We start from the raw sequence: 26,244 nt of genomic DNA on the forward strand, positions 1-26,244 counted from the left end.
TAGTTCAAACTGAATGAACTCTTGATCCTTCTGCCTCTGCCTCCTTAGAACTGGGAATAAGGGTATGCACCTCCCCTCCTTGCTTTAGCCTGTTTTGGTCACTGTGACTTCTGTGAAGCATTCAGTGCAATATGGCTATTAATGTAATTTATTTAGGTGATTATTGTTTACTTCCTGGTGACATTTTATTGTATTTTATATACAAGATGATGTATGTTTCTTAAGCCTTATAATGAAAGACCCAAAGATGCATTATGGAATTACACAGATGCCTTTATTACTTTAAGCAAATGAGTTGATTTTCCTTTAGACAACATTTCACTCATTTATACATACAGTAGTTCAGTGGATTAAATTTACAATGAATAGCTGGAAAGTTAATTAGTCTCCATCATTAGTCACATACTCATGGGCAGAACTTCCAAATTGCCTATTAAACTCTAGGTAGTAACAATCATTTTGGTATCTGACACTGATGGTTTGAGATTTAGAACCTAACCATATGATACATATCTGAAAATGATTTTAAGTTCATATATTTCTTTTATAATTCTTAAAGTGATAGGGAACTTGCTGACTACATGAAGTAGAATTTTGTCCATCTACAGATAGACAAAGTTAGAAAGTGATCCCACCTTTACAGAAAAGGAAGAAAAAAACACCCTGTGTTTTCTCCTTATATGCAGATATCCACACAGCATAGTCTTACAATTTTTCTCAAGTGGGATAGTGAGGTGAAGTAGAGTCAGGGCTGGGTGTATCTCAGATTCTGAGCACAAAGCTAAGCCCCTTTTTGCATGCAAAGAGCTCTCATGCATACAGTGTAATGGGTGATACAATTAGAATCAGGAGCTTTTTGAATATTTTGCTTTTTTTCTGGGCAAGTTAATTCATCCAGCATATGCTAAGGAATGGCAACATGTTGTTTACATTGTTTATGCTTTGTTTCCATGTTAACGCCTCAGAAAGTACCAAGCATTACATTATAATGCCCCAGTGGTAAACTCAACACTTGCCTATCTGGGTATTTATAGGTTTTACTAAAAAACTGAGTATATGTGTATTTTTAAAGCTCAAATATTTAAACTTGCAGGAATTGTGCCTACAAGCAATTCAAAGTATATGCTGGCTTTAATAAAATGTAAAAAATGAACACAACATTTTATTCAAAGCTGTTTCCATAGCATTGTAACCCTTTTATAAATTAGCCATTATGTATCTAGTAAAGATTGGGGTATCCATACTTTTATACCTCTATGTGTAAATACACACATTAGAATCCTAACAGGTACTCCAGATAAATTGTACAGGGCCAAGTAACAACAAAAAACTTCAAGATAGTGAAAACAAATACCTAGAAATTTTAGTGTTGAATGACAGGTGACTTAAAACTTGCTAATGTGAATATGGAATATGAAAAAAGTAAATTCTGTTTGTTCTCCCAAGCAAGACTAAAGAGTGAGGATATCCTGTTTCCTATGCAGCTCACATACTGTTTCTATTCTGCGAATTTTGCTCTTTTGAAAAAAATATATATGTACAGCCTCCTTTAAGTTACGAATGTCTGAAGATAATAGATTTCCCCTATCCCAATATTCTTTCCATTGCAGAAGCATGAGGTGCACAGAACAATGCAAGGATAGGGGACCAGTCCAAGATAAGAAAATAGAATGGATTTTCTGGGTTGTGAATTTTCACTTGTTCAGAATTCAGAGTGCACAGTGGTAGCAACAGCAGAAACCTCAGAGAATCCTGGGACACTAGAGGTTGAGCAGCAAGCTGCTAAGTGATTGAGAAGAGTGTCTAATAAGGTCATTCTGCACTGCCTACCCACCATATTTTACCCATGCAGTGTCTGGGGCTCATGCATTGCCTTATGATCTATAGTCTTTTTTGCTGTAGGGCTTGTTGCGCAGTATGTTATCAATCTCATTTACCACATGTGATGTCATCTTAGGGAGGACCTGAGGGGGTGGAGGAGAAGCACAAAGGATGGTGTTAGTGTTGAGCATTTGTATCGAAGTATTCAGCATTAAGCAGTCACTTATACTTGCCGTTTATTTGCAAGCCAGAGTTGGAATGGAGCCCCCACCCCCACCCCCATTCTCCACACTGAACAGAGCTTCAAGTCAGAGATTGTGTTTGTTGACTAAAGAAATAGTGAAAACATAAGTGAAGTCTCATAGCAATACAGAGTAGCTCTAACTAGTGGAAATTCAATGTAAGTAATCTGTGTTTCAGCTTTTCTAGCAGGCAAGTCACCTGTCTTAAAATGTTGTAATTAATACATTTTTATTCCATTGTATCCACTAACACATTTTATTTAATATCTATCACTTTAATATTTTAATTTCAATAAATTCAGTAATTTTAATAAATTAGTAAAGAAAATTAAGGTAATTTGGGAGTTATTGCTAAGTCCTGTTCAAATCCTGTGAACATATATACTTAAGTGTATATATAAACTCATGCATGCACACACATATTTGGACAGGCCATGATCATTATTCATGTACTCAAATAGGCTAGAAGCTGTGGCAGTGGATAGCATTGATCTAGAGACTGGGAATAGAGTTTCCAGCTGCTGCTTAGAACTGGTGAAGGATGTTTGCAGCTTACCAGGCCTCCCAGATGGATGGAATGGCATGGATGTGATTAATGAGATGGAGTGATAGCACGGATGGACTAGTGGGGATGGTGGGAGTAAGGGAGAAGAAGCTGGAATGTGTAGGGGAGCTTGAATGCCACTGTAGAGTTAGGACTTCTTTCTGTGGGTTGTGGGGGAACCTCTCAGGCAGTGCTGCAACCCTTTAATACACTTCCTCATGTTGTGGTGACCTCAACTATAAAATGATTTTTGCTGCTACTCCTTAACTATAATCTTGCTAGTGTTAGGAATTATAATGTAAATATTTGGTATGAGACCCCTGTGAAGGACAGTATAACCTTCAAAGGGGTCGAGACCCACAGATGGAGACTCACTGCTGTAAGGACTTGGTCCCATCAGATACACAGTCTTAAGGGACAGACAGTACAGGACTGAAGGCTACTGACAGTGGAATGGGAAGGGAGGAGGTCTGGGGAGTGACTGTGGAGCAGGATGTGTTGTGTGCATGTGGGGCCTCTAAGCTGACTTGCATGCAGGCAGCTGCTCACTCAGGGCCAGCATTTATTATAAGTAAACCCAGTGTACACATTCTACCACGAGACGGGACGAAGACCAGCTTTCTCCCTGGAATAGTCTGACCCTGTCTGTGAAGAGGCTGGTGAGTTGCAATTAGGATGAACAATTCTGAGGTTTGGGCCTCACCCTTTGCTGCAGTCCTGCTGGCCGAGGTGACCTTGTCTCTACACCAGGGCTGGCCTTAGTGGCCTTGGGGCTTGGCACAATAGTTCAGCTCCTCTGCCTGGGAAACTTGTGGTTCTGGTTATTGTTTTTTTCTACCTGAAGCTAAGGAGTTTTGTTTCCCATTAGCTAGCTCTGGAGTTTCAGGTTCTAAATAGCTAATGTTACTCGGAGACTTAACAATGAGATTGGAGATCAGAAAATGGATTTAGTGGAAGAAAAATCCAGAGGGCTAGCCATGTGAGAGAGGAAAACAAAACAAAACAAAAAACCCAAACTTTATTATGTCTCAAATATGTATCAGCTGGAAACAGTGAAAATATAAAAGTACTTGAGTAAGACATGAAGACTTGTGGAGTGTTAAAAGTCAAGTGTTTTCTGAAGGAGCCATTTTGTGTGAGATCACTAAAAACACTGAAGATACTTTTTTAAAAAACATTTTAAGATATGCAGATTTCATGAGATTAAACCAGTTGTACAACTTTTAAGCTATTGTGCAGATTTAATGAGATTGTACCAGTTGTGCAGCCTTATTGTTACACTGCCTGGAAGACTTGATGGTTTAAGGTGAAGTTTGACTAGTGTTGCTGGGACTGGGGGGTCATCAGGGAGGGCCTCCAGGACTGTGTTCTTTGGGAATGATGGGGGATTTTGCAGGTTGGAGGGTGGTTACTTTGGAGGTGGCACCTCGACCACTATTGGGGTGTATGTGGGGATTGGGTCTGAACTGAGGTTCCTGTGTGTGTGCGCGTGTGTACACATTCTTGTACATAGGCATATTCTGTTGTGCAGTGCAGCTACTACTACTTTTCCAGTCCCCAAATTTTCCCTTCCTTATGGCAGCCAGCACTCCACATTTTCTGTACATTTGTAGTCAATCCCATCAGTGTTTGGCTTCCCCAGATATTCAGTCTACTTTTCACCACAGCCAGGGCTTCCATTACATCATGTCTAGACTCCTACGTGCTGGGGGGAAGAAGGGAGTTTGGTAGGCCCGTGTGCTAGCAATGAGGCTGCCAGGGTATCATCCCTCATCTTTGCCCTTAGAGAATGGAAGTGCCAACCAGCTGCCAGCCAGAACCTTGTTAGGGAGGAAATGCTCTGGGAATTAAAAGTATCCTTTCCCTCACTGTCCAATAGGCTCTTACTGCTCTGACCGCTCAGATCTAGGGTTGCTGCTTCATGCCTGCTCCTAGCTGTTACTTCCCCTGGGATTGGGGATCACAGTGTTAGCATGATAGGAATTCTGCATTCTCTTCCTGCCAAGATTTTTATCTGTCTTTCCCAAATCTGCAGATCTGTCCACTCCACTCCCATTGCCTAGGTGATGATCACAGCCCTGCATTCTGCTTTCCTTAGGGGCAGCTCAGGAATCTCAGAACATTCACATAGAAGCATATCTGCTCTCTTTAAAACCTATAAAGGATTCTGTACTTGTAAGCCATGTTCCCTCCCAACCTAGGTCCCTTACATTGCTCTATTTGTTCCTGGAATATATTCCTGGGTTTCTTTCATGCTGTGGGGAGGCATGTAAATCAATCCAAAGACTCAGAATAAACATCCTATAGGGAGGGGGCTTTTGCAAAGCTACTATGTCAAGTAGGCTTACTTGTTCTTTGGTACAACATTCTGTTTGCTTAGTAGCCCTTACAGAATCTGAAATTTTGTACATTTTTATCAGTCTCCTAGTATGTATGTAAACTTGTTGAAGACTGGACAGTATCTTGTGTCCTGTGGTGGTGTCAGTACCTCATACATAGTGAGTTCTCAGAGACTGGCTTTAAAGTATAGATAGATTTCTTAATTTACTCTTTCTTAGCCCTCCAGCCGTTTGAGGGCAGGATCTCATTCTTACTCATCACAGTAACCCAACTGTCTGGCTTGGCGCCAGATGCAGTAAGTATCCCATATATGAATAGAATTGAAATCACTGAATTGAATTTCAATTCTTCTGGGTAAAAACTGTGCCCCAACCCCATCATCTTTGTGTAACTGTATCTTTTCCCAGTGTATAACTGAAAATGAAAGAAGATGGTTCATTAGAGGGGGCATTTGCTGTGAAGGGTCAGATCCCACAGAGTCTAGGAGAAACTATGGGTGGGCAGGGTTTGGAAACAGGCAGAGAGGATTACCCTACTGCCTGGTCCTGAGAAAGGTGGTGGCTAGGCAAGCAGTCTGTACCACTTAGTGTCCAGTGCATTCTGGTTGGTTTCTAAAAGGGGGTTTTAAATACTCTTGTCTCCACCTTCATCTCTGGCTTTGGGAGAGGTGGCAGGACTTGTCTTAGGAATAGATGGATAGAGGAGAAGCTGTGACATTTTATTCCCCAGAGAGCAAGAGGGAGTCACCTTTGCATGTTTCCACAGGTTATGGCTAAGCAGTGGACAGGCTCATCCTAGGATTGTCAGCAAAACAGAGAGGGGCAGGCTCAGGACTTGTGTTCAGTGGTGAAGAAATCAGACCACCAAACCCATCCCTTCCTTAGATGCTCCTGAGCATCTTTAGATGTCCTTCCTCTTCCTGCTTCTACATATTACCCAGGTGCTGCTGCAACCTCAATCCAGCACCTGGCCTTCAGGTGTGGAATGGGCCTTCTGGATTTGCTTCCAGGGGAATGTGATCCTGAAAGTTCCAAACTGGAGTTTATTCCTCAGTTACTTCTGGAGTAATAACTAAGGGCCACATAGTAGGAAGTGGGAAGTCAATGGAGAAGAGAGCCAGAGGTCTCTGACCTTCAGCCTTCCAGTCCCGCAGAGGGGACAGACAGTTATCACACATCCTAAAAGGTATGATGAGTGAGCATCACAGGCTGCTGCTAGATGACTGAAAAGGAGTCACTTGGCATAGTATGTTGGCAGTAGTTTGTGACAGGAACAAATGAATAAATGAGGTGGTGTTGTCTTATAAGTGTTACATCTCAAGCAGGCAGTTAAACATGCTTTTATGGTTAGACCTAGGAAGTCAGTTGCCAGGTATGACATTGGAATGCACTGGCCCACAAGAAAATGAGCTGCTGTAGAATTTGAGAAACTTGTTTGTTAAACAAGCAGAGGACAGCCATAGCTAGATCCAGGTTTTGTGTAATTGTGCTGTTGCTGCTTACAGCTTAGTGTCCACCTATACCTTGTCCAGGACACTGCCTGGAGACACATTTGTAGCATTCCTGGAATTTGCTGAAAAGGGCTACAATACTTGCCTGAATGGCACCAAGGTTTTCAATGAGTTGTTCAGGAGTGGATGATCCCAGGAGCACAGAACTCACACCCTCATTTCTCAGGCACCAGGCTGGAAAGAACAGAGCACTGGGTCAGGATTATTGTTGAGCTATAAGCATCAGCTACCATTATGTTTGCTACAACCCAAATTTATCAACCTTTCTCTGTGTGCATGTGCATATTTGCTTGTGTAAGATACAGGAAGCACAGTGTTCTCTGGGATTTAAAACTAAGACAGCACCCCTCATGTTCAGAAGTTTAATGCAATCAACCTAGGAATTTGAATAGTAAGTTTATGGCTCTCTCTGGCTTTCTAGTGTTTTGCCCCAAGTACCAGAGTTCAATACAAATAGCTACCTATCTTAGGAATACTTTATTCCTGAAAATACCGAGCACTGCTCACCAACTAATAATGTCTGGATTCTTGTTTCTGCCAGGCTCCTTTTCTGTCTTATACATGGTGTCACTTTTCCTCATCTGTCAACCTTTGCATTGATTATCTCAGTTGCTTTTTTTTTTTTTATACCCAACTCCCAAACCCCAGTCCTTCCTCTGCTTTAGCAAATCCCATCAAAACTGAACCTGTGTTTTCTCCTTCAGGGTAGCGGTGTGTTCTGTCTAGAACCATAGAATCTCATGGTTTGGTACCCCACATGCCCCCTCCTTTGCCATCTCGCCATTGGGTCTTTGCCAACTTGGTAAACCTATCTGGCCTTTGGTCATCTTTTTCCTCAAATGACATAAGGTCTATTCTTTTTTGGTGCTGTTGGTAGTTTTTTTGTTTGTTTGGTTTTTTTTTGTTTGTTTGTTTGTTTTGAGACAGGGCCTCATGTAGGCCAGGCTGATCTCCAACTTGCTGTGTAGGCAGGGATGCCTTTGAACTAATTTTGCTGCCTTCTTGAGAGTGTTGGAATCACAGGCCCTCAGGAACACCCTGGCTACAATGAACATCCTAGCATGAACTGCCTGTTTCTGCTGGACCTTCCGGCATTGAACACCTGTTATTGTCTCGCTTTGCCAGTCTCATTTGGCTCAGTGTCAGCATCTTGGTCTCTCATTCTACAAATCTGGAATCTTTAAGAATTGTCTTTTTCTTGTTCTACCTTCCCTCTTAAATTCCATGTCTAGTTGTTTCTTCTTCCAGTTTCTCTAGTCCGCTGCTTCTTATCCTTAGATGTAACAGAGTTATGTGGGGGGCTTGTGACAAACCCTTTCTATGCCGCATAAAAGATTTTTTACTTAGAAGATTGTGGCTTGAGATGAGCTTGTAAGTACTTCTGGATAACTTGTTTTTCCCCTAGAACTTTATCTGTAGCTCAAGGATGACCTTGAACTTCTGATTCACTGCCTCTATCTCCTGAATCCTGGGATTAGAGGGTCCAGGGTTTATGTGGTGTTGAGATTTAAACTCAGGCTTCACGAATGTTAGGTAATCACTCTGCTAACTGGATTATATTCCAGCCTGGGAATTTAAACTTTTAAGGGGAAGGGGAGAAAAAGCTTTATTGAGATAGAAATTACATATCAAAAATAATCTTATCTGTTTTAAAGTGTACGTTAACTACCTTTTAAAAAGTTTACCAGCCCTCTGCTATTTTAGAGTGTAACCATTACTGTTTTAAATTCAACTTTAGTAGAATGTTCCCATCACCACAACAAAATCCCTGATGCCTACCTAGTCTTACTTCCACCCTAGGCAATCGCTTACTGCTGGTTTCTAGATCAGTCTTCCCGAATATTTCATTTTAAATAGGATAAAGCCATTGCCTTTTGTATTTGATTTCTGTCACTTCGCATGCACATGTTCTCTAGTTGCTTCTGTGTTTTGGTGGTGTATCCTTTCCTTGTTTTGTAGTATTTTGTTATGTAGACATTTGAGGATCACCGCTCTGGTTTATCCCTCTTCTGCTGCCACTGTCCTCATTCAGCCCTCAGTAGCTCTCCCTAGAATCACTGGTTTTCCTGCTTTTTGCTTGGGCTGCCCCTCCCTTAATACAGATCCCTTACTCCTAGCCGCAGCTTCTGTAGTAACACTTTCCTGACTTCAGCTTGTACCTGACAAGATCACTTTCCTTTAAGATGACATGCAAATCTTACCCTGGCAGATCTTATTTTTGATTCTGCCTCTCTGGCTTCAAGGTTCCCTGCCTGGACTTTGTGCTTCAGGAAACTGCTTTGTTAATCTCTATTCCTAAACATCAGTCATTTCTCCTCCTCTGGGAGCCCCTTGCCTGGAATGCACCTTTGCCCTCACTTTTCCTTTGCCTCATTAACATCTCATCCTCTGAAGTTCCCAGCAGTCCTGCCTTCTTCGGGAAACCTACCCTGAATTCCAGGCCAGCTTGTGTGCCCTACACATTCATCCCCTAGCCCCATATACTTTTCAAAACTATAAACCTTGTACTCGTATCTGTTCACTTTCTTAACTTGCTCTTTAGGCTGTGGGATGTGGCTATCTTGAATTGGATGCTCAGCAACCCACTCCATACCTGGCACATGGGACACTCTTATTAAATGTTTGCTGGAGAAACAGGAGCATAGATGATTGATTCATTTCCGGCACATCTGCCTCCTTTTACTCAAGGCCCTGCTGTCAGCTGGTTCTCTATGCTGTTTCCAGGACTGGGCCTTTGAATCCTTTAGGTGGTCATATTAGGTACTCTCTCCCCACTTTTTTCTTTCCCTCTGCTTTATTACCTTCTTCTTTGCATTTGGAATTCCTTTTGCAACCAATGGAAGTTCAGTGCAAAGCAGTGAACCTGTTTCAGCAACACTTGATTCCTCTAAGGGCTGCAGGGCTAAGAGAACCTGCTTTACAGAGCTGGCCAATCCATGGAGAGCACCTGCAGCTGATTCTTCATAATCAGCCTGTCTGACTGGGTATCACTGGCAAGCACATCTCTGTTGCCTGTTAGCTGCCAGTGAGCTGAGTGCTGGCTCAGCCTGTCTAACTGGGTATCCCTGGCAAGCACATCCGTAGTGCCTGTTAGCTGGCTCCTGGGCAAGTGTGACCTGGGAGCAACATGCAGATCCAAACAGTCTGTTTCCTGCTAGAATCCTCCCCTCCCCGAGTCACACTCTGTCCTTGGAGATCAAAGACAGTAAGTATGGAATTCATTCCTTTTTGGGTCTGAGAATTCTGTGGATAAAAACAACTACTTGTAAAGCAAGAAGATGACAGGCAAGAAAAACATCTATGGAAGTGGTTCTCAACTTCCTAATGCTGCAACCCTTTCATACTATTCCTCATGTTGTGGTGACCCCTAAATAAGATTATTTTCATTGCTACTTCATAGCTGTAATTTTACTGCTGTTATGAATTATAATGTGAATATATGATATGCAGGATATCCGATATTTGACCCCTGTAAATAGATCTTTTGACCCCAGAGGAGTCATGACCCACAGTCTGAGAGCCATTGATCTAGGGCATAGAAGGAAGAAAGGGAGGGAAAGACAGCATGTATCAATTTAAACCCAAGCTCCGTACAAAGAGTACGTCATGAATATCTAATATCCAGAGAAGTCTAAATTTTTAAAAGGTTTCCTCTCTAGGAAGATAATGTTCTTCTGTTTCTTCCATAGTTTAATGTAAGCATTTTGGTATTTGTGGGGATTTGGTTCCATCTTTCCCGGAATGCAGGCACCCTAAATTCTGTTTTATAAAATGGCACATTTGCATATACATTTTGTATTCTTTAAGTCATCTTCATATTACATACAATGCCTAATACAATGTAAATGGTTGGTTGATTTTGTGGGTATGGAGGGCCAAGTATACTCAATTAATATTACCACCTAAAATCTTATTTACAATAGTAGAATATATTTTTCTTGTGTGTGTTAAAAAAAAACTTCAAGCCTAGGATGTCTAGTTCTATGTATATATGCTCTATGGCTTCTGGAGGTGGAGATCAGATTCAGGTTGTTAGCCTTGGCACTCCCCAACAGACCATCCATCCCTCCAACCTTCATTTCCATTTTGCTAGTACTGTTTGCTGTGATTTTTAAATTTCTAACCACAGCAGAGGCAAGCTATCAACCAGTACTCTGTTACTTATTTGCACAGACCTTACCCTGGGCTGTTTATCTCTCTGGGTCAGTGTATCTCATTTGCTGCTGTTTCTTATTAGGAAAATTTCCCCCTTGGACTTAACGCTTATTTTATTCCTTTCTCAGTTACCATGCCAATTGTAGTAAATCATCCACTGACATTTGTGAGACAGGGTTCCTCATAATATGTACCTCACAGGATTGAACCTAAGAAGGTAAGACAATGGCTGTGAAGTGTATATAACACAGCCTGGCACTCCCCCAATCCCTGCAAGTCTGAATGCTTTTGTATCCAATTCGGGGGTTACTAACTATGGTGACTATTGAGCCCATGTTCAGGCTGAAGGTGCTTCCTATGTAAAATATATGCTGTGTTTTGAAAACAGGCTGAAATGAGTATTTTTAAAACCTTATTAATTTTCTATATGTAAAAATGGTAACCTGGGGGTAAATTGTGTTAAATAAGATGATTATTAAAATTAATTTCACCTCTTTCTGTTTCACTTTAAAATATTTCTTAAAGGTGTGTGTGTGTGTGTGTGTGTGTGTGTGTGTGTGTATGTCCTATGTCTTTAGGTGCCTGTGGAGGCCAGAAGGGGGTTTTGGGTCTCCTGGATCTTGAGTTACAGAGGGGTTGTGAGTTGCCAGACTTGAGTGCTGGGAATCAAACTCTGGTCTTCTGGAAGAACAGTGAACACTCGGAACCACTGAGCAATCTTTCTACTGCCTGTTTTGCTTTCTTAATATGGCCATTGGCAGATTTGCAACGAAATAAGGACTTCCCATTATGTTTTAATGGACAGTGCCAGTGCATGTGGTTTTTGGGTGGCTATGACCTTTCACGGACTACACAGCATGAGAAGAACAATTTTCATGGCTATTGAAATGTTTCCAGGGGAAGCTGCCCTTGCAGTATCAGCTTTCGGTATGGCAGGAGCCAAGGGCCTCTTTGTAGCCCTATTTCTCAACCTCTTACCAACTTTGGCTCAGTGTCAACAGGGGAAGGAGCCTGAGCCAGAAGAAATGGGTGTCATTGTGTAATGACACAGTTCACCTCAGACACTTGAATATGTGTGCATCTTAATTTTTTTATTAAAGTTTCTTCATATAATACATTTTATCATTTCCTTTCCTCCTATGCCTCCCAGGGTCTTCCCTGTCTCTCTACCTACCTAACTTTGTTTTCTCTCTCTCCTTGTGTTCTCATGTAACCATCTTATAAGGAGAAAGGGAAGAAACAAGGTCGTAGCATACAGAAAATTCTGGGAAACTTTGAATAACTCACTTTCTGCTACATGTACCAGAAATTGATACTCCTGAGATCAGCCTGCCCCCACAGTCGACATGTTACTATGGCAGGGTGTGGGTCAGCCATAGAAAAGTACATCTTTAGTCTTCTCAGTGAAATTTACCCCAGATCCAGACCCCACTCTGCCATCCCCTAGTCATTCTCTTACCCACAGCCAGCTGAGGTAGTGTGCATCCCAGACGCTCAGCAATCGGAGAAAGGTCTTTTAGCTTGTTTTGCTGCTTTCTCCCTTCTTCACTTACAATTCTTTCCTTCAACCACTGGTAGCACTGGGGATAACAATGACATGTAAGCAGTAGTGTCTTGTATGGGTGTGATGTCAAAAGTTGTTAATTCAATAAAATATAAGGAGGTCAGAATGAGGCTGGAGAGAGGGCTCATCAGTTAAGAGCATCTTCTGCTCTCTCTCAGAGGACAAGAGTTAAATTTACAGCACCCACATCAGGCAGTTTACAACTATCTATAACTCTAACTCCAGGGGATCTGACGGTACCCGAACTCATGTGGAAACACACACACACACACACACACACACACACACACACACACACACACACACACAGCTTTCTTTTAGGAGAGTTTTCTGTCCCCTGAAGATCATTGTTTTGCATTATTGTTATAACTTGTCTCTTTTACCTTATTCCATCCCTAACCTCATTGTTCTTTTAAAATGTTTTATTTATGTGTATGTGTGTATGTGTGCAGATGCCCTTTGAGAACATAAGAGGATGTTAGACCTTTAAGAGCTGGAGTACCAGGCAGTTCTGAGCTACTCAACATGGTTTCTGGGAACTGAACTCAGGTTCTTTGCAACAGTACAAAGTGTTAGTAGTCACTTGACCACCTCTTCAGCTTCCTAACATAGTGATATGATAATTATAATAATTACAATAATATTATTATTATGAGAGCTTTATGTTGACTTCCTATTGTGGTTGGTTTTAATGCCACAAATTGAATCAATAGATTAGGTGTTTAAAAGACAACCCAGGAAACTACTCTTTTAAAACATGAGAAAAGACTGACTATGATTATTGAGTGAGTTTACTTACCCAAATATGAAAAGTCTTTGAGAATTTCTTATTGCCCTACTTTGCAGAAGGCTCTGCTCTTACAGAAGATGGGAATTAATTCTCTACTATACAAGGCCAGTATTAACCAGCAATAGCTGAAGGGAAGGAGTGAGTGGGTGTCTGTTAAGAACCTTCCTCTTTTCCTTGCAGCCATGGATCGGAACCTTCCCAGAGGCAGAAGGAAGCTCTGCAGTTGGCAGTTGGCCATAGGCAGTCTTCCCAAATGATTTCAATAGGCTGCTGGCTTTTGTTTCATTAAGTATTTTTTCATCCCTCTAAGAATTTCCAAAGAAAAGGATAACCACATTATGTTTTATTGTGATTTTTGGAATAATTTTACAGATGTGAAAAAGAGAAGGGCAAGCTGCCCCAGTTCTGTCTGCTCCTTGATATCAAAGGCTTATGGTCTGGTTCTTCACTTGGGACTGTGCTTGGGGAAATGGCCAAGGCTTTCCCAGCTTCAGTCTTGGGAAGTCTCTGATTCTTCTAGAGGAAGGGTGCCTGAAGTGACATCTCCAGAGATGACAGCTGGTGATGGGGTGAATGGCTATGAACAATGAGCTCATGATTAGGGCCCAGGCAGCCTTCTTGACCCAGCGTGCTGCCTACATCAGACATCCCTGAACAGCTGTGGGTATCCGAAGGGAACATATTCCTAATCCTCACTTAAATTTCATGGTCTTTCAGGGAAGCAGTATCTCTGAATGTGACTCAAACACAAAGTGAGAAAGTAATAGACAAGCGCTTTTGATCAGTTTTTAAAAAGTAGAGTACTTCAGGCCCCCTGAATGTGGGTGTCATTTGGGGGCCTAGGCAGTCTATGGGGCCTCTGGTAGTGGAACCAGTATTTATCCCTAGTGCACAAATTGACTTTGGGAGACAATTCTCTATGGAGGGATACTCTCTCAGCTTAGATACACGGGGGAGGGCCTAGGTCCTACCCCAAATGATGTGACAGACTTTGATGATCCCCCAAGGAAACCCTCACCCTCCCTGGGGAGTGGATGGGGGTGGGATAGAGGGGTTGATGGATGGAATCGGAGGACAGGAGGGAGAGGAAACTGGGATTGGTATGTAAAATAACATTTTTAATTTAAATAAAAAATTTAAAAATCCATCAGGGGGAAAAAAGTAGACTTCTTGAGATTTCAGCATATATCATGCATATTAAGAATGCTTGATTTATGTTTTATAGAACTACTCTATTTTTGAAATATATGTAATAAATTATTTTTCTTAAGATTGGAATGCAGTGTGTGTGTGTGTGTGTGTGTGTGTGTGTGTGTGTGTGTGTGATGCACATACATCAATCATATTGAAAGGCTTCTAAAAATAGCCAGCATTGGCTGGTGAGATGATGCAGTGGGTACAGTGCTTGCTGCACAAAACTGAAGACCTGAGCTTGGATCCCCAGCACCCATACAAAACTGGGGATGATGTATGTGCCTGTAATTCCAGCACTTCTGCAGTGATATGAGTGGCAGAGACAGGAGAGTTCCAGAACCTCATGGGCCAGCTAGCCTGATGTATGTGGGAGTGAGCAACAAAAAAGAGACCCTGTCTCATAAGATGGAAGGTGAAGACTGACACCTGAGATTGTCTTCTGGCTGCCACGTATGCACAGTAGTATGTGTGCATCCACACTCACAAATATAAATATATACTATTGAATTCTTCTCTTCTGACTCTCAATACTGCATGGTTCACTGTTGCCATAATCAGTGAAATGTGTAGGAGTTAGGTTGTAAAAAATACAATGTTTATTTATACTGCTTTCCTAATACCAAAGGAAACAAAGGGCTTTTTGTTTGTTTTGCTTTGTAAATAAATAGCTTTAACTTCGTTTCAAATGGAAAAATGTTAATAGTGGAAAGAGATAAAATATAATTAAAATATTAATTATTGAAGTGACTCCGGGTTTTGTAAGAAGACTGATGGTGAATATGGTTGACAATCTTTGGATGGCACAGTGCTATGGACTCTGTTGCTTCACCAGTTTCCTTTGACATGTGTGCCTCTGTGGAAGTCCCTGAGGTGGTTCTTTGAACATCAGGGTTAACCCATTGGGCTCTGTATCCCCAGTGACCAACACAGTAATATTTGCCAAAGTGCTAGTTAATTTATCTTATGTTTTGGGTTATCATTCATTCAGTCAGCATTTATTGAATCGTTCTGGGCTCTGTGATGGGTTAGAGAGATTTAGTTTCTGTCTTAGAAGCATCCACAAACCATAGGGCTGGAGAGTTGGATCAGAGGTTAAAAGCACTGGCTGCCCTTCCAGAGGTCCCGAGTTCAATTCCCAGCAACAACATGTTGGCTCACAACCATCTCTAATGAGATCTGATGCCCCCTTCTGGTCTGCAAGCATTCATGCAGACAGAACACTGTACATAATAAATAAAGAAATCTTAAAAAAAACAAAAAGCATCCACAAGTCAATATCTAAGAACTCTAGTGTTTTGTAGCTGAGTAACCTTCCTGCTTCAATGATTTCCTCGGGAGCCATGTTTGTAGCACTTTCTTTATGAAAAATACTTCAACAAAATGGTGTGTGGCTGGGCTGAGCAAAGTATTTTTCTCTCCTGGCTACTGTTTCTGGTCTCACAGGTTGGACAACTTTGGCCATTCTTTTCTGGTCTGAAGCTAGTAAATCAAAGATCTCTTTTCTTCTAGGATACATTGTCTTAGGGGTGTGGCTACCAGTTTCCCTGCTCCCAGCTTCATTGGCAAGATTGGTGTATAGTGAAGAAAATGGCATATCCATTAGAGATAAGTAGAGGAGACAGAGGACTAAATCATATTCAAATCCATGGACAGATCACAACCAAGCCATGCCCCACTCCATCCTAAAGGGCTGTCTTTGTGACAACAGAGTTCTTAGAATGAGGTTGTTCACATTGAGCTCTGTCTCTGACAACCAGAGAACTCCAAGTCTCTGTAAGAAGTGTTGATGGAATAAATAGAGGAAAGTGCAAATAACTCAATAACTTCATTAAGCTACAGGCTTTGTTCTTGAGGAGAAGATGGGAAAACCACAGGAGAATGAAAAGAACACTTCTAGGAGGCAAAGGAGAGCACAGTGTATTTGGGTAGGCAATGAAATAACATGGGATAGTAGAGATAAGAATGGGAAATAGACTTGACTTAGATTCCAAGAGATTTGGGATTTATGAAGTCAAGAAAGCATTTAAAAATGTATTATGATATGGTCTTTTAGAAATATAATTGACCACAAGGGTGGATTGTTGAGAAAAGGGAGGAAATGGAAGCGTCCAAGTTCACTCCTGCAGTAAACCTGCTAAGGAAAGATGAAGACCTACATCAGGGCTGTGCAGGGGTGAACCTGATGTGGTCTGGAGGATTTGGAGCCTTGCTAAGCAGGGTGAGGATGAAGAGGCTACAATGTGAGGTAGCACTATGACATCTGATGAGGATGGCTTGATCTTGGGCAGAGGCATTGCTGATCTAAAGGAGAGTGAAGTTTGAGCAGAAGCTTATGTGAGTAGATCCTATTAGGGTTAACAGATCCCATGGGACATCTATTAGATTGGAAGAAGCAGTTTGCTTCTCAACAGTGGAGTCTAGAGTTGATGACATGGAGTTAGAGGGATGGGGCCAGCCAGAAGAGGATGCCCAGAAAATTCTCTGGCTAATCTTGTTTACTGAAAGAGCCCTGGAGAGTCATTTTAAAAAATGATTGATTCTTCAATAGTAGTTCAATATAGCAGGCACAAAATAATATTAGCATTTCAGTGATAATAACAATGTTATATGAACCATTGGGAGGGCTGTGCTAAAAATTGTCTCTAATTTTTCTATTAGCTCTATAATGTAGTCCTGAGGATGTCCTTCCATTTGCTTCTTTCATTTTTATTTTCATTTTTCACTTTGGTAGTTCTGCTTAAGTGGCTTTCCCAAGAACAGGCATATTGCTCTGAAAACACTGGGTTGATAGTGCAGAGCCAGGAGAGTTCGTGGAAGTCTGCAGCCTGGCACTTTCCGAACCTTTGTTTTGGACAGGTTCTAAACGTTTCCTGTTAGTGTTCCAGGGGTGTCTACTTGATTGACTTCATGAAAGCCAACCAAACATTTCCCCAGTTACTTTTGGACTTAGCCACAGTCAGATATTTAATATATTCTCCCCACCCCTTTCCTACTTTTGTTAGTGCATTTGTGGTTGTTTTCCATCTGTGTGTGAGTTTTTTATCAAACAGTGATAGAGGCTGCACAGTCATGTGGTCCAGATACAGCACAACTACTGCTTCCCTTAAAGACCTGGGTGTGAAAGGAAACAGATGGCCTGGGTTCTCAAGTCAGCTTTATCTGTTAGGAGTTTATGGTCTTAATGTTGCTTAATGTCCTTGGGCTTCAGTTTCTGCATCCGGCAGAAGCCTGCCTCTTGCAGGATTACTCTGAGAACAAATAGCCCACATATGTGAAGTGCTTTGAATTTTTTGGAAAGCATATGAAAGAATATACAGATGGTCTCCAGCTTAAGATTGTTTGACTTGGGATTTTCTTACTGGTATGCAAAAGTTGTATCAATACAACCTCTGTTTTTCACTTCCAGTCCAATATTCAATAAATTGCATGATATGTATTAGTTGTCTTTTTCTTTTTTCAAGATAAGGGTTTGCTAAACTGTGATATTCAGTGGGTTAGCCATATTAAGTGCATTTTTGACAGTACATTTTGAATGTATAATGTGCTTATCTGGGCATTATCCCATCATAAGTAGAGGAATGTGTATATAGCAATTTAGCTTAGCCACAACTTATTGCAAGCTAACTGTGTCCATTTCTCATTGTGAAGATACAAGGAAGTAAAAGATAACTTCTAGCTCACTGCTTGGCACATAGTAGGTGCTCAGTAAAAGCTCAATTCTCCAAATTTCCTTTTCCTGCATGCCCTTCTTGCCTTCCTCCTTTTTCACATCCTTGACTAAGAGGCCGTTAGTTTTTCTTCATGGACTTGTTTAGAATTTGTTCTGAATGACCTTCAGTTTTCAGGAACAAGATCTCATTAAATATTCTGAGATAACTGTGCTTTGGGATAATTAGAAATGAGAACACTGTCATGTCAGCATGCTTTGGGGGATATTTCTATCTTGTGACTTTAGAGAACCAACAACTAAAAGCTCAACTCATCTAGTCAGAAAGGCCTAGAGCCTTGAGAAAGTTCTAGTTTGGGAAGTGTCAGTGGTCAGTTGTCCTGTCCCATCCGTGCTGGTACCCCTCTGCCCCAAACTCCCAGCTATACTGGGAAAGGGCTGGGCTTGGCTTAGGCTGTTCTGCTGGTTCAGTGCTAATGGAGGCTGGAGCTTGGGTCGGGCATATGCTTCTTCTTGAGATGACTTTGGCTTGTGTGAATTTTTTTAGATTGTGTATTCTCTATCTCTTGACATTACAGAGTGATTTGTGATTCTAATGTTGTTGCACAGTCTTCCAAGCTTTTAAAGCACAGACACCTTGTTGTTAATAAGGAAAGATGTTTATAGTACTCCCCACTAAGTTCATCATCAGAAAGGGGTCTAAGATGGAACTAGGCAATGAGGAGTGAATGTGGTCCAAGTATATGATACAACTGAACAAAAATGCCATTAAGAAACCCACTATGTTGTACAATACGTATTGACTTAAAGAAATAAAATAAAAACACCCATGGGCAGAGTGGAGACTGGTGATGATGTGTGCAGCTTCTGTCCCCTGGGGGCCCTCTTTCTTTACCCTTTCCCCAAATGCAGTAGGAAATGTAAGCCAATCTCAAGCCATACCCAGCTACAGCTGTTTACTTCAAATGGATTTAGCCTCTATGGGTTAAGTTTTGTTTTCTCAAGAAAAGGAAAATTAAATCCTCTTATATAGAAAAGGGATTTAAAATTTTGTCACTTCCAGACAAGGAATGAAATAACCTCCTTTAACATAAGAATAAGTAAGAATGTGGGGATTTGAGTCGACAAGTCAACCAGGTGATTGGACACTTTTCTTTCCTTCCTCAGGGACGAAGTTTCTGTGCAGGCAGATTGTGAAGTGCTGACTGATCTGTCGCCAGCACCAGAAACCTGGGCAGGGCTGAAGGGGCCCTGCCAGAGGCCATGACTGGCCAAGGCCACAGTGTGATTAAGCTGGGAAGCCCTGCCTGAGCCGCTGCTTTGCTTCTAACCCATCTTCTTCCCTTCTGCCCTTCCTGGGAATCTTTTCTACAAGTTGAGGAAAATACCTTCAGTGAAGCTCTAGAACTTTCTGGTACCCCATTTCCATATTTTCCTGAAATAATTCCACAGGCAAGCGGAGACCATGTCATTGCACCAACCCCTATGGAGGAAAAACAACAAAAACACACAATCACAGAAAATTGCTTGTGCCAATTGGGACCAAAAGTGAGGGTGTGTTTAAACAGAGCTCTGTCAGTTCTAGAGGAAAGCTGGCCAAATAAATGAGTTCATACCGGCATCCGTCTTTCCATTACAATTTAGTACTTACAAATTGTGCCTCATTCTTTTATAAACCAATTAAACATGTACTGTCTGTTCCTGGGAGTGAGCCATATAAGTGAACCCGAAAATATGGCTTATTCATGACCTTTTCATGGCCACAATTCATAGACCGAGAGATAAGAGCTTTGACTTGCAAAGAGAGCCAGTGCTTCGCTTATCCACCAGTGCCTGACGGTACCTGGCACTTAGCAGGAGCACAGCTGCCACACAGAAAGTGCCTGGTGTGCCACAGGAACAGCACTGGCTATTGTTGAGTTTGTATTGTTTTCAGTCCAGTATTTGACAATTATTTTTAGGAAAAAAGTAATCTCTGGAAACTGCTTTGGCATATAAGACGGAATACGGGGTTTATTGATGTTTCTAATACCTGAAATTCCTTGTGTTTGTTTTGTGTCTATATCCCTGCTCCAGGCACCACTTCCACACAATCAAATTGCTCTGACTTTTGATTGTTGTTGAATCCCCTCTGTTCCAGTCACAGGCACAGCATGAGAGACATGTGGCTATCTATATGCTTTTGAACTCAGTCTATTCACAGATAAATGCATGTTTATGCTAGAGCAAGCACCTATGCAAATCAAGTTTATACACTGAATCCTCTTTGTGTGTGCCTTGTTTTGAACCCCTTCGGGTTCACTTATATGACAGTTTACAAGATTGTGATTGTTATCACAGTACCTTGTAGACTGTGGTCCCACCTGATTCTGCCACAATCTCTGAGATGCATAGTTCTTGTCATTTCTCTATTAAATTAATTAGGAACATTTGGGAAAGCATTTTCCTAACATCCCCTTCCCCCCAATCACTGGTTCTCATAGTGTGAGGAACGATCAGATGTGATTTTGAAAATTACCTATTTTATGGTAGAGCTCTGGCAGCTGGACCTCTACCTTCTCTCTCTGGAAAAGATGGTACTCAGCTTGTTCACAGACCGGTGGGATCATGTTGAACTGCCGTGCAACAGAATAGGCTTCCTAGGGACAGAAGATTGTAACTGAGTTTACGCTGAGTTTACTACATTTCAGTGTAGTAAATAAGAAGCAAGGAAATAAGCCAAACATGTGCAAAGTTATGGTCATAATTTTCACCAAGAGAGGTACCATATGTGGGAAATCCTTATTCTTTGGGAGGGTTAGACTGAGTAAAGTCTGGGACAAATTAATCAAAGCTTGAATTATGGACTATTATAAAGAAGATATTGTTTGAATATGGTTAGGTTCTTAAAGAAATAAAACCCAGTTAAACACTCAGATAAAAGTGATCTATAAGTGGCATGTTATAAGCAGAATAGTTATCAACAAGATTATTGTTAAGAAAGCTAGAATACTCTATTCCCATATTTCATTAGCTTTGAAATTTTCCTTGCTCTTTTGCCAGCAAAGAACATGCTAAAACATGATTCCCATTGGAGATCTGGTTCCTTGCGTTTGTTCCTAAACTGTTGGGCTCCAGCCCTGACAGCCATCTCCCTAACAATGGAACAAATCCTAGAATTCAAATGCCGTGGTATTGTAAGAAGGTCTGCAGAAGATATTGCAACTTAAATATGGTATCTAAAAAATAATGCTACAGTGCCCAGCAGCTGTTAAAACTAGAAGTTAACTCACCATGATCTCCATTGCGCTCCACCTCGAGGTGCCCCAGTACATTGCCATGCCTTGGTTGATGACGTGTGTCATGGCTCGAACAATTTCTGTGGAAGCCCAAACAGTAGTCGATGTACATATACTTTACAGAGTAATGTGTTTTCCCCTACTCTCTCCAAAAGGTAGCAATTTAATGTAATTATTTGATTAACATAAATACACGTAACACTGGTAACAACAAACATTCACCATCAATGGTATGGAGGCTTGACAGTACTTTCAGGTAAACTGACACCTCATTTTCAGTTTGCAACAATACTAAACAGTTTTAAGAATGTAATGACTACCACAGGTTCTTCCTTTACTTGGCTTGATGGTTCTTGTTTTGATAAATGAACTGAGTATCTTGTTCACAAAGTGAGAAGGGAGGAAAAGCATTTGTTATGACTGTAGAATGTAGGGTCATAGAGGATGAACGGCCTGTCTCTTCTGTATGGTGGATTTGCAGAGCTAGCTGTTCCTTATCCTCAATAGCCGTTTAATAGAGATGACTCAATAACTGTGTCTAACAGGAAGATAAACATATAAAACGCTGAACAAACAGCTGAAGCCACAGGGACGCAAAGCCCACTTTGACACACCCTGTCCTTGACTACTTTGAACTAAACTTTCTTCTAAGACACCCAAGTAATTGATTTCACCAGGGCCTGCTGGTGGGCCCACCCAGTTTACACTTTAGCCTCTTTCAGTTTAACATCACATTTTCTGATCAAGAAGATTAATCCTCTCCCCATGGGGTGGAGCTAAGCTAATCCTCTTGGCACCAGCCAGATGAGCTACAGGACTCAGAGGCACGAAGAGCCTCAAGTTCAAGCTAGCCAAATCCTCAGACAGCATTGGATTTCTTTTGCTTCCATGAAGCATGTTAACTATACTCCTAGGATGCCAGATCCCTGGACATATTTAAAGGGTCAAGGTCTTGGAATTCTTTGTGTCTCAATAATCCATAGATTAAATATCCTTCAGAACAGAGTCTTTGCTCAAAATAGAATTGGGGTAGAGACATTCCTTTCTCTCTCTCTTTCTTTTTCTCTTTTCCCCCCTGCCTCCTTCCATCGTTTTTCTCTCTTTATTCTTTCTTGTTTTTTGAGACAAGAGTGTCACTGTAAAGCCTGGACTGGCCTGGAATTCACCTGTGTACGACAGGCTGCCCTTGAATTTATAGCAATCCTCCAGTTTCTGCCTCCTGGGTGCTATGATTACAGATGTATGCCATATCCCTCTTGGGGTAGATGTAGTCTTATTTGTATTTAAGTTGAAGGAACAGGATTTGGATTGAGAGAGCCAAGGTTAGGTGGGGTTTCAGCATCTTTGTTGTTTGGCTTATATGTGCTATTTTAAGATTCCTTTGGTTTATTTTGAAGATGGGGATGCTTTTATTCACTATTGTCTAATGAGGAATTTGGCTTATTAGCTAAACACTTTGTCTTGTGATCAGTATCTTATCACAGACCCTAACTGTGTTTATTTATCCCTTGCTAAACAAACGTGATAAAAATTATAAGAAACTTTTCCACTCTCCTTTAAAGAACACACAAATGCCTCCAGATGATCCTTTATTGTACAGGATTGTTTTGGCTATCCTGGGTTTTTTGGTTTTTCATATGAAGTTGAGTATTGTTCTTTCCAGGTCTGTGAAGAATTGTGCTGGGATTTTGATAGGGATGCATTGAATCTGTAGATTGCTTTTGGTAAGATTGCCATTTTTACTATGTTGACCTACCTATCCAAAAGCATGTGAGATCTTAAAATTTTCTGTTATCTTCTTTAATTTTTTTCTTTAAAAAATAAATGTTCTTGTCATACAGGTCTTTCACGTGTTTGGTTAGAGTTACCCCAAGATATTTTATATTATTTGTGGCAATTGTAAAGGGTGATATTTCTCTGATTTCCTTTTCAGTCCATTTATCATCTGTATATAGGAGGGCTACTGATTTTTTTTTTTTTCGACTCAGGTCTGACAAATGGGGAACCTGCTTAAGACCGAACTAGACTCCCTTAATATAGATGACAATGGTTTGACCGGGACAATATATGAGGCCACTGGCAGTGGGTCCAAGATCTAACACTAATGCACAAAGTGACTTAGTGGAGCCCATTCTATATGGAGAGATACCTTGCTCAGCCTAGACACAGGGGTGTGGGCAGAGGAGAGATGCCTTGGTCCTGCCTCAATGAGATGATGGGATAGACTTAGTAGACTTCCTAGGGGAGACCTTACCCTCTCTGTGAAGCAGATGGGAGGTGTGTGTGGGGGAAGTGGGGAGAGAAGGAGAGGAGGGAGGGGGAACTGGGATTGGAATGTAAAAAAATAAATTAATTAAAAAAATGAAAAAAGAGCACACAAATGGAGATCATAAAGGTTCCTGGCAGCTGAAGCCATTTGTTCGCATCTTTGTGGTAGATTAGCCACCTCCATCATTGCAACAAGTCCCTTCCTGTTCATAGCCTGTTTCTTCCAGAGCTGGGAGGTCCTCCAGTTACCATGTTCATTAGTACCTGTTGTTCTGGGAGCTGGCCATGCTGAGGTGGGCTAGACATGTTGGTGACACTGAAGAGGTTCACAGAGAGAAAGCTGAAACTGAAGACTCCCCTGTCTGCTCTCTACAGACAAGGCAAGGAAGATAGAGTAGCCAGGTGGCCAGGGCATGGGAAGTTACTGAAGCCTTAACCAAAGCAGTTAAGGTGGAGGGGACTTTGTGATTCTTCGAGGGCTCATTCTTTTACTTGTTGAACACATTTAGTGTGAAAGCCTGGTATTTGTCATACACTGTGCTGAATTCCGGATTCATCTGTTAGTAAAATGAAATTCCTAGACTTGGGGAGTTTAGGCTTGGCTAGCAAAGATGGAGAAATAAAGAAGTGATTATCAATGCAAAGTGTTATAGAAAAATATAAGGTGGTCTAGATAGGAAGTGAAAGGGAAGATCTACTGAGTTAGGGTTAGGAATGTCTCACTTGGGAGTTATGTTGACGCATTAAGATGAGGAAATCGTGTGAAGCATGGGAGAAATAATTCTAGGATGATGGAACAGCATGTATAGGGCCCTGAAAGCAAGACAGAGCTCAGTGAATTCCAGTGGTTGAAACAAATCTAGGTAGCAGAAACCCACCAAGGAAGGACACGAGTTTGAGATCAAGTTGGCAGAGGGCAAACCAAACTGTAAGCTATAAGAAGTGTTAGTTGCTGCTATTTTTAGGCAAGGGAATGAGAGAGAAGTCCTGTAATCAGAGTTCGTATCTCAGGATGCTTATGCCTATGTAGTGGAGAACCAGTGAAAGAGTAAGCCCTGGAGCATGGGCCTCTGGGAAGATTCTGCCATGCCACAAGGCTGATGTAGAGGATTTTGGTAATTAAGACAGACCGTGGCACATAGTGGACAGGAAGGAATCAAGGCCTTCTCCCAGATACCTGACTAATTATAGAGAAGAGGGCAATGGAAGAAATCCAGGGACTCTTCTTTGGATGTGAGGAACACGGGATGCTGTGGGTGACACTGGAAGGGAATATTGAATTGATGAGGCTGGACACTGGTGTGTTAAGGAGTGCAGCTTACTGACTGGGCTCTCATAGTATGGAAGTCTGAAGAGAAAGAGGGAGGTTTTCATTGTCAGCATGAGGTCACAGAGAGAACCGTGTGCAGTCAGCTGACTGGTCAGGAGTCATTGGGGAGGGACATTTTAGAGCCAAGAACAGAGGGTGCTTCAAGGAGGAGGACCATGGGGCTGGGACACGGAACAACCATGTCAGAGGCTGCAGTGTCTGCTGGATTCACACACACACACACACACACACACACACACACACACACAGAGAGAGAGAGAGAGAGAGAGAGAGAGAGAGAGAGAGAGAGAGAGAGAGAGAGAAGAGGGAGAGAGAGAGAGAGAGAGACAGAGAGACAGAGACAGAGACAGAGAGAGAAAAAGTAAGTGACTGCAGACCATGAGAGCCATTTTAGTGTCACTGTGAGGGCCCGAAGCCAGGCTGGAGTGATGGAAGAACGGAGGGCAGACAGGTTTGGAGACAGCCTGTATAAAGCCAACAGGTTGCCAAATGAATGATGCAGAGAGAAGAGTAATTCAGGGGATGCTCAGGGAGCATTTTGTTTAAAGATGGAGAGGTGAGAGAATATCTGGGTACCATTGGGAATGAGCCAGAATGAGGGATCACCGATGAGACCCATTGTGGCACTGGACAGGGAGGAGAGAACACTAGGGTGAGAGGGAGGAGCTGGGTTCCTGGAACTCAGTGGGAGATGGGTTCTTGTTTGATGATGTCTTCTCCATGGACTGTGACACAGTGAAAAGGGGGTGTGTGAGAGGTGAGGCAGAGGTGCACAGGCCTTTAGTTGTTGGCCATACCTTCTCTATGTTGTGTGTGGCTCTGAAGAGAGAGCAGGGAAGAATTGGGGAAGCAAGTACTGGGAGTTCTCCTCTGTGGAGGGGGCTCAGCAGTCAAAGCAGAACTTGTAGAATTAAATAGGTAGTAGCTTAAATTTAAATTAAATTCCTATAGCATTTATCTGTCTGCCTATCACCTGTCTACCTATCATCTGTCTTAGCTTATCTATCATTCCTATCTATCTGTCTGTCTATCTATCTATCTATCTATCTATCTATCTATCTATCTATCTATCTATCTATAAAAATCCCCTGAAATTAGCTTGCCAACAGGAAATTCCTTTTTAGTGCCTCAGGTGTTTTTTTTTTTTTCCCATGGTGCTTACTTGCAAAGACACTAGAGGGCAGCATTGTTGAAAGAAAAAAAATCCTGACACTAATACCATGAATTATGGAAGTTCATTTTATTTGTTTTTAGCCTGATAGAGAAATTTAAGTGTAAGATTTGTTTGCAGATTTTTTTATTTGAATTAGAAACAAAATTGTTTTACATGACAATCCCAGTTCCCTTCTCCCTCCCATCCTCTCCTACCACCCTGCCCCCCAACTAAAACCCTACCTATCACATATCCTTTCTGCTTCCGCTGGATGGGGAAGCCTTCCATAAGGTGTCATCAGAGTCTATCATATCCTTTGGGATAGGGCCTAGGCCCACCCCCGTGTGTCTTGGCTCAGGGAGTATTCCTCTATGTGGAATGGGCTCCC

At 41.7% G+C, this 26,244-nt stretch overlaps 1 protein-coding gene across 5 annotated transcripts in view; it reads right to left on the minus strand.

Moving 5' to 3' along the window:
• Window positions 1-255: 255 nt before the first annotated feature.
• Window positions 256-26,244, minus strand: part of Kcnab1 (potassium voltage-gated channel subfamily A member regulatory beta subunit 1) — a 388,290-nt gene continuing 362,301 nt past the window's right edge. For all 5 annotated transcript variants that reach the window (XM_035450521.1, XM_035450519.1, XM_035450520.1 and 2 more), the window contains 6 exons: window positions 21,100-21,185; window positions 20,346-20,466; window positions 19,216-19,310; window positions 12,072-12,192; window positions 6,543-6,631; window positions 256-1,964 (listed from right to left, as the gene is read on the minus strand). In XM_035450521.1, coding sequence (XP_035306412.1) covers window positions 1,875-1,964; window positions 6,543-6,631; window positions 12,072-12,192; window positions 19,216-19,310; window positions 20,346-20,466; window positions 21,100-21,185 — 602 coding nt within the window. In that variant the 3' untranslated portion in view covers window positions 256-1,874. The remainder of the gene's footprint in view (window positions 1,965-6,542; window positions 6,632-12,071; window positions 12,193-19,215; window positions 19,311-20,345; window positions 20,467-21,099; window positions 21,186-26,244) is intronic.

This window comes from Cricetulus griseus (genome assembly GCF_003668045.3).
Source record: "Cricetulus griseus strain 17A/GY chromosome 1 unlocalized genomic scaffold, alternate assembly CriGri-PICRH-1.0 chr1_0, whole genome shotgun sequence".
Lineage (NCBI taxonomy): Eukaryota > Metazoa > Chordata > Mammalia > Rodentia > Cricetidae > Cricetulus > Cricetulus griseus.